At 41.3% G+C, this 8,691-nt stretch overlaps 1 protein-coding gene across 5 annotated transcripts in view; it reads right to left on the bottom strand.

Annotated features, from left to right (window-relative positions):
* Positions 1–819: 819 nt before the first annotated feature.
* ccser2b (coiled-coil serine-rich protein 2b) overlaps positions 820–8,691 on the bottom strand; it is a 51,753-nt gene continuing 43,881 nt past the window's right edge. For 2 of the 5 annotated variants that reach the window (XM_047817307.1, XM_047817305.1), the window contains 2 exons: positions 8,615–8,654; positions 5,831–6,096 (listed from right to left, as the gene is read on the bottom strand). In XM_047817307.1, coding sequence (XP_047673263.1) covers positions 5,970–6,096; positions 8,615–8,654 — 167 coding nt within the window. In that variant the 3' untranslated portion in view covers positions 5,831–5,969. Of the gene's footprint in view, positions 6,097–8,614; positions 8,655–8,691 lie in introns of all 5 variants that reach the window. The other 3 variants (XM_047817304.1, XM_027177522.2, XM_047817306.1) reach the window with 2 other exon arrangements.

Raw genomic sequence — 8,691 nt, forward strand, 5'->3', positions numbered from 1 at the left:
AAGACAGCACTGGTTAAAGTGGAAAATGACCAGATACCTGCCTCTGAACAGGGTTGTGTCTCCTTGCTGCTGTTGCTTGATCTGAGTGCATTTCTGGCATTTCTGCATTCTTATCTGCAATCATAACTTTAATATTATTGGTCACAAAAATAATCCCTACATGATCTAATCTGTATCATCTTATTAATTCACTATCATTATTAAATATTGTCTACATTTCTTCTTTCAGCCAGTTTGTCCTCCTCACTGCTCCAAACACTTTTTGACCTTATGAGCTCTTTTAAGGGTGCTTTATGAATAACTTTTATCTTTACTAGGATCTTCTCATTTAAGGGGAAACACCCACATTTTTAAGGTCTTACTTAGAATTTCATCACTAAGAGCAAGAATTTTCATGAAAACCGGCCCAGATAACCTCCACAATTTCCTGCCATTTAGAACAAGTACACATCTGGAACCTGAGGAAAGTATCCGCATATAAATTAGAGCATTCATGCTGTCCGGTTCTTTTCCTCCTATACAGGTAAGACCATGTAACTGATAACTGAACTTTAGAAAGAGGAACGAAAAGAATTTGATTTAATTTTGATGGAAAAGTAAGAAATACTTACCAGTATCTAAATGGTTCATGTGGATGGAATCGTGCAGATGCTCCTTTCATTAGAAACCTGATCTTCACCTGACAGCAGCACAAACAGGATCAGCAGTGTGGCGTCATGTGCACGCACACGCACACACACACACACACACACACACACACACGCACGCACACGCACACGCACACACACACAAAGTATAATAAAAGCCAGACTGAAGCTGTATGTTTTGGTTCTGTCTTTATTGAATAGCAGGGATCAGGACAGAGGCAAAACAAACAAACATATACGGAAAAAAAAAACAGCTTTGTTTCTCTTCCATTTCCCTGTGCGTGAGTACATAAAGTACCGCTCTCTTTCCAGATCTTTTCTCAATCAGTTCACCATGACAATGAGTCATAATTAACATTGAATAAATTAAGCACAATTACACATCGTACATTACAGTGCAAATTTTTAGCATTTGCATGATCTGTTCTCTTATTGCACAAATTTAAGTTCCAGTGTAAACAGATAGAAGTTTAATCAAATCATATATATAAAAAGCAAATCAATACCTTTTAAAAGGGACATGTTGTTGATGATAAAATATTAACCACTGAGCTTTTAAGAAGAGCCACACGAGTTGAAGGAAGTGGGGGGGGGAGGGGTTGTCAGTTTTCGAGCGAGAAATGAAAACCATGCAGCGTCGACAACTTATTTCTCTCACAAATCAGTTTATAACAATAATCTGTACGTTTTTATAATTGTGAGTCTTTAATAAAACTAGATCCAACATCGTACAACATCCTGCCACGTGCTAAACTGAAGAATGATGGTTTGATTGCATGCTGTTAGAGAACAGACGACACTAACACTGACAGATCGTTTTGTGGTTATTATTTTGTTTATTTGTGTGATTGGCTGATATTTGTTGTTATTATTAGATGATATCAGACAATACAGTCATGTATGCCATTAAGTCACGTTATATAGTGAGTGATGTAGGCATTTTTATGACGGTGAGATGATTACTATGCAGTTCTACATCGAGGTCTTAACTGCTGCAGCCAAAGCAAATATGAAACATGTACCATAAGCATTTACATCAGACATGAGGAGTTGATACATGTACGTGTGTGTGTGCGTGTGTGTGTGTGTGTGTTGGGACTGTTCACAAACCTCAGGCCCCACCTACATGTGTATGGATATGTTTGAAACATAGCTCCATTGTGGGTGCAGAAAGAAGAAATGATAGAAAAGTTGAAGAAATTAAATCATAAATAATAAATTACAGAATAATAAAACCTCATCGGTGGCAACCGTGACACGTGATCCAACAGGGCTTCAGTATGGAAGGAGTGTCAGGTTTCTGAGCAACAAAAAAGCTGACGTTTGTTACCGGAAATGTCTGAAGCAGTAGCTGAAACTAGACCTCACCGGCGAAAGGGTTTCACCGAGTAGTAAACAGTTTCACACCAATACCATGAAAAACAATTTCTATAGCAGTACATCAGTCAGTGCTTTATTCCTCTTATACTGAGGTCATTTTAAAATGTATTAAATAACACAAAATATTGTTTTTTTTGTTTTTGTTTTTTTAAATCCATTTGTAGGTACAATTAATGTTGAATGTCACATCTGTTATAGCAGCTAGAAACACTTGTTCCCTCAGCAGTCAGTTGAGGAACATTTATTCTTCAAATTAATAAGACAAAAAAAATCCCAGCGTGTTATGTTACTGAGAAACCGCAAAGAAGCGTAAACTCCTCTGTCCTGAAAATGTGGAAGAACTTTCCAGCTTTACCTCGAGACTCCGTCCTCACATGGTACACGAAGAAATCTCCTCAGAAAACATCAACAATTCTACACTTTTTTTCTGTTTATACTCTGCATAGAGTGCACTGCACACGTCCCAGTAGATGAGCTGTTACTATAGAAACGATAACATATTAGAACAAGTGCGTTGATAGAAATTCGGACAAAATGAAATCAACATCTTCTGACCAATCAGGATAGAGAATTCAACAGCAGCACGGTGTGAGGAAAGTGAAAAAAATGGTTTCACAACAAACGGCAAACCAGGATAAAATCTGAGTACTGAAGTACTGAAGTCTAACAAATACTAATAGCGTTTTTGTTTTTTTTAAATACATTTTAAAACGAGGAGAATTCTAAAGAAAAGCAACAACATTTAGATTTTCAGTCAATTCAATTCAAGAAAGCTTTGTGTGTGTGTGTGTGTGTGTGTGTGTGTGTGTGTGTGTGTGTGTGTGTGTGTGTGTTTTCACTTGTGTTCTCATTGTTAGCTTATTCTCTTCCACTGACATCAGCTTCACCTCATTAAGACAGAGCAGAACTTCATGTCCTCGCTCTCTGAAAGATTCCGAGTTTGTGTGTGTGTGTGTGTGTGTGTGTGTGTGTGTGTGTGTGTGTGTATGTGGTGTGTGTGGTGTGTGTGTGTGTGGTGTGTGTGGTGTGTGTGTGGTTCTGGTGGGGTTCTAATACAGAAGGATTTGAGGATTTACAGTGAGAGATTTAATCTGCGCTCGCTGATGCACGCTGAGTGACATCTCTGTACTCCTGAGTTTCAGTAATTAGAAACATCACGAGCGCTCCTCAATGAGCTAACACACACCACAGCACGTGTTCATCTGAACTACGTTTGATCCTCAGATGTGGAGGTCAGACGCCGGATTCAGACTCTCGTCTCCTTCAGAAAAGAAGGGACTTTGAAATGATTACAACTTATTTATTAAAGAAGAACACTTTTTATCTGCTTGTAGTTACATTAATGAATAAGCTGTGTGTGTGTGTGTGTGTGTGTGTGTGTGTGTGTGTGTGTGTGTGTGTGTGTGTGTGTGTGTGTGTGTGTGTGTGTGTGTGTGTGTGTGTGTGTGCAAATTACACACTCATAGCATGTGAAGTATTCCATGAAGCTCAACTAAATAAAATCTTGCATAGAAAGCTTGGTAGTTGTGTTAAGTGTGTTTGTGTTGAGTGTGTGTGTAGTGTGTAGTGTGTGTGTGTAGTGTGTAAGACATTTTCTAGTAAATGAATCATTAGACTAACATGACTGAGCTACAGGAGCAGATTATATGTTCAGTGTATTATATAAAGCTTGTAATGATGAAGAGAAATGTATTGATGTTTTGTGAGCAGGTCTTTGAGTAAGTGTCACTTCACATCACTCCTGCAGCTCTTATTAATAATCCGCTCAGAATTTACTCTCGTTCATGATGTAATGTATCTGTACTGATAGGTGTGGTCTGACTCTCAGGGGCTTACTGACTGACGATAACACCATCACACACACAAGCGCTGACATACACGTACGCATGCAGGCATGCATGCTCGCGCAAACACACATGTACTCGTGCAGACACACACATTCAAACTCATACTCGCATACTCAAACACACACTCACACACACTCAAACTCACACACACACACTCGAACTCAAACTCACACTCAACACACTCAAACTCACAATCAATCTCACACACTCAAACTCACACACACTCAAACTCACACACACTCAAACTCACACACACAGGAACTCACACACACTCAAACTCACACTTACGCACACACTCGTGCAAACGCAAACACACACACAGAGGGAGGATCTTTACAAAGCGCAGAAAATAGCAGGACCCATTGTGTTAGTGCATCTACTCGGCTGTACTTTGAAGCTCATCTGAAATCATTTTTTTCTCTATTTCCATTCTGGATAAACTTCTTGTGAAGTATGTGGACATGTTGGGGTAAATCACTGAGTACATAATGAAGCGTCAGAGTGAACACACTCACTTGTAACCGAAAAAGAGTTAACGTCCCTGTAGGACAAGAAAAGAAGTGCGCAGATTTATTGATCAGTTACTAATTACAGTAGCAAATCACACCGTCTCTCTCTCTCTCTCTCTCTCTCTCTCTCTCTCTCTCCTACTCAACACTGACAAACAAACGGATGTGACCAGAACAGTAAAAACGTATGTTGTTCTTTTTAAAGGGCAACGTGTGGCGGGTTCACACAGCTCTTACACAACAAACATCTTCTACACAACATGTACACACGAGTCCAACAGGTCCTCGCCTACATTAAAAAAAATAAAGACCATCAAACTACCAACTCTTCCATCGATTAGCAGGTTTATGGTGATGTTTTAGAGTTTTCACTGTTTAATAATATGTAAAATATTCATCTCTTCTAGATTGTCGTTATTATCTCGTCTCTGTTCTGCACTAGTCAGAATAGATAGCTCAGGTCAAATGTTCATTCCAATTAAATTTATTAGCTTTGTGAAGATTTAAAGGCAATAAAGGGATTGTCGATAGCCTTTCAAAATATAATGCACTGAATAAAGAGGACTTTTACCCAAAGCTTTCAGATTCCACCGGCTACAGACAGTGGGAAATTTCTTTTTAAAGAAAGTGCTATCTGCCCTACATGAGCTCGGTACAACACAATAGTGTTATTTTGATTGGCAGGTGATGGAGTAAAGTCCCTCCCACTCTCACACACAGCCGTTTACACTCTCCAGCCTCCTGGCCACATCACCGGGATTTGAAATGGTTGAATTTGAAATTGATCTCGGTTTTTTTTTGTGATTTTTATTGTTAGTATTAATATGTATATATATTTATATTCACTTTAATTCATGAGTTTTTGCTGAACTGCTAATGCAATAATAACACAGAGATCTGCCCTGAACTGTGAGTTTAGAGCCTAAGCAGATCCAACACTTCGGGTACTGATTGAGCTGTAGAGGAGGAGAGGAAGAAATAGCAGGAGAGGCATAGAGGAGCGGAGGGAAAGGGTTAATGGCTCTTTGGCTTAGGGAGGCGAGAGTTACAGGCATTGGAAAGATCTTGAGCCCGGACTGAGCTGATCTCTTCGTCTCTAAGAGCTGAGATCGTTCTGATGCCTGAGCTGAGTGTAGATGGATTTAGACTGGACTGTGATGCTGAGCTGATGCAGGGTAGGCCACGGGATGGAGGGGGAAGATGTCTGGTCCTGGATGGACCACTGAAACCCAGATGAGCACCAAATGCACCTCGTACTCCTCGTCCAAAGCCAACTTGCTCACCTCCTCTGGATTTCATGAGAACAGGAGCTTTCCTGTCTCTGCTGAATGTGTGATGGTCACTGGGTTGTTGATTCGTCCTGCTCTGCTGGGTGTAGTTACCGACGTGAGCCCTGGGGCTGCGTGACTCATCGATTCTGAGACGGGTGTTTAGGAGGAGGATTAGATTATCTGAGTTCAGAGTGCTGGAGGACAAAGAGGCAGCAGCAGCAGCACTAACAGCAGGCGCAGTCGTGGGCACCGACGAGGGAAGCGTGGCATTACTGGTGACAGAAACGGGGAAAACTACAGTGCAGGCCTGGGGCTTTAACGGACCGTCACCAGGCTGGTCGTCCACGTGGTCACTGCGGACCTCTGAGCGGGATGGGCGTGTTGCTCTTTCCAACTTTTTGTGCTCGCTGGCTGAGGGATGGGAAGGCTGTAGTATCTGAGGCTAAAGGGGAAAAAAATAACAGAATTATTATAAATAAGTTATTTTTTAAGAGGTAATTTTTTTCATATTTCAAGAAATAAAAAACAAAAAGACTTTAGGAACATTTATCTAACTAAACAGCTATTGTGTGTTTATGTTCAAGCCCCTGAATGTTGATGTCAGGAAGAGTGATAAAGGAACTGATTTCCCAAAGATAATCTCCAGTCTAATCTTAACAGTTTCTTAGCCAAGAGGCTAAGTAAGAAGTTCAAACACAGCTTGTTTTCAGACGTGCATCTTTTCTCACTGACATGTTTGCTATCCAAGCATAGAGTGGCGCCACCACACCTCAGTCTGCCCCTGGGCTATGGCGCGTTTGTTTGTTGAGATGTTTGTTTGATTTCAGCCAAATATGAAACAACTTATTTGTGTTTACAGCACCAAGAGCCTCATTCAAAAAGATCTTTCGTCTTTTGAAAATTCATTGGGACTATAAAGAAGAAGAACCCGTCCACAAAATAACAGATTCCCAGAGTGTAAGCGATGTTGGCAGGGCTGAGGGAAACTCAATAGCACTGTAATTATTAACAGTGATGTGGATTCCATGTGAGGCTATGAGGTCACAAACAAAGCTCAGCGCACTGCATACATCACACCAACCCACCACTTCAGCTGGCACATTAAGAATGACAGCGAGTTTCGGTTTTGACAAGTTCACGGTTGCCACGAACAGAGTCATTTACACGACGATTACACAAGCAGTTGTCAGGAGCAGACCACATTTGCAGGCGTGAGTCCGTCTGTCATGGCTGCCTCAAAGAGAATTATTCTGTATGATGCTCTCGTCGGCAGTGGACGGCTCTCCGGGTGCTATTGTGGAGCTGAGCTTTTGATGTGGGTTCTGCTTTCACACAGCCTTTCTTTAAGATCCACTTCGTGTCCAAACCGACTGTTTTACTCTCGACTACGCTGAGAGATATTAGAGTGTGAAATGGAACGGAGCTGAATCTAAAGGTTAGCATATCGAGATCTTACTGGACTAGTGGACAGTCAGGTTGAGGTTTCTGGCTTCAAGCTGCCATGTTGCAGAAGGTCAGACGGAGCCGACTGAGCTCACTGACAAAGAGAAGTGGATTTTCTGACTCACAGCACCACCTGCTAAACATGGTAGTACTTTCATGATGCTCACTGCATCGATTGCTCGCACCACCCTCTCCACCTGTCAATATTTGCCTCTGGCTTAAAGCTAGGACCTTAAAAATACATTTCTTTTTATAGCCACCAAGTCAGGGAAACGGAGGGGGGAGGGATGAGAGCAGCTGTTCACATAGTGCGACGTGACCCAGAACTTCAGCAGCCAAGCTGAGACTCCTCACATAAAGCCTTTCCTGTGAGGAAAGAAGAGGCAATGACCTCATAGTGGCACTTCGTAAATAATTTATAAAGTCTTGTCAGGGTTTTGGACCCAGCAGTGGACAAACTGTGACACAAGAGAGAGAGAGAGACAGACATAAAAGCAGGAAGGTTTAGAAGGATGCAAAAAAAAGAAGAAGCTATAAATGAGGAAAAGGCACAGCTAAGGAAAGGAGCTAATCGAAAAGACAACATTCAACCTGCCTTATATCCACAACTTCCAAAATAAAGCATCCTCCATCAGGCATATCCAAAGCCACGCCCACGTGACTTTCACGCAGCACGACTGCCTCCGAATCTCCATTTAATTCGATGCTATACAAACTGACTGTATAAATATTTGAATAATGAGGCACAGTCTCTCTGACAACTTCTGCACACAATTTAAATAATAATTAGAATAAGAATACAAACGCAGCATCGAGTCCCTGTTCACGTCGGGACCGAGGCACTGACGCATGAATAAAGCTTGAGTAGAAAGGATTTTAACATGAGTGGCATGTTCCAGCGAGGTCATGCATGAGACACAGAGCTTATCACACTGTCCTCATCGTTAATATACAGAGAAATGACATGAGGGCGCTGGGGTGAGAACAGCACGTCTCTCAGGTAGAACCGTTATCTCTCTACAAACAACCGTTAGATCTGAATTCTTTACTGATCATTGTTACAATACACTTCACTTGAATAACCCTAGATAAGAAAATAATGCATGGCAACTTGACAGGAAATGAAGAAAATTTACGCCGACAATCCTGCTTAGTGAGGATTAAAATGGAACTCCCAGAAACCTCTTTACAATTAACGTATAAAAGCTATTTTTAGCTCTTCTGTACAGAAGAATCTAAATTAATGATACTGAGCACATTAGTGTTAATTAAACTGTTGGTGTTAGGATTAAAAAACATGAGAGAGCAAGAAAGAAAGGGACACAGAGAGAGAGAGAGAGAGAGAGAGAGAGAGAGAGAGAGAGAGAGAGAGAGAGAGAGAGAGAGAGAGAGAGAGAGATACTGGGAAAGACAGACAGGCATTGAGACTGGGAAAGACAGACAGACAAATTGACAGACAGATAGAGAGACAGATATGTGGGATGAGGGAGTGGGTATTTTAGAGTAAAGTACTGTACCACGCTGTATCTGTGAAGTAATGCACTAACTCCTCCACTCCTGTGCCAGGGGCAGTGTGGGAGAGGCAGAGGGAGAG

Source organism: Tachysurus fulvidraco, chromosome 8 (assembly GCF_022655615.1).
Source record: "Tachysurus fulvidraco isolate hzauxx_2018 chromosome 8, HZAU_PFXX_2.0, whole genome shotgun sequence".
In the NCBI taxonomy this organism is placed as follows: domain Eukaryota; kingdom Metazoa; phylum Chordata; class Actinopteri; order Siluriformes; family Bagridae; genus Tachysurus; species Tachysurus fulvidraco.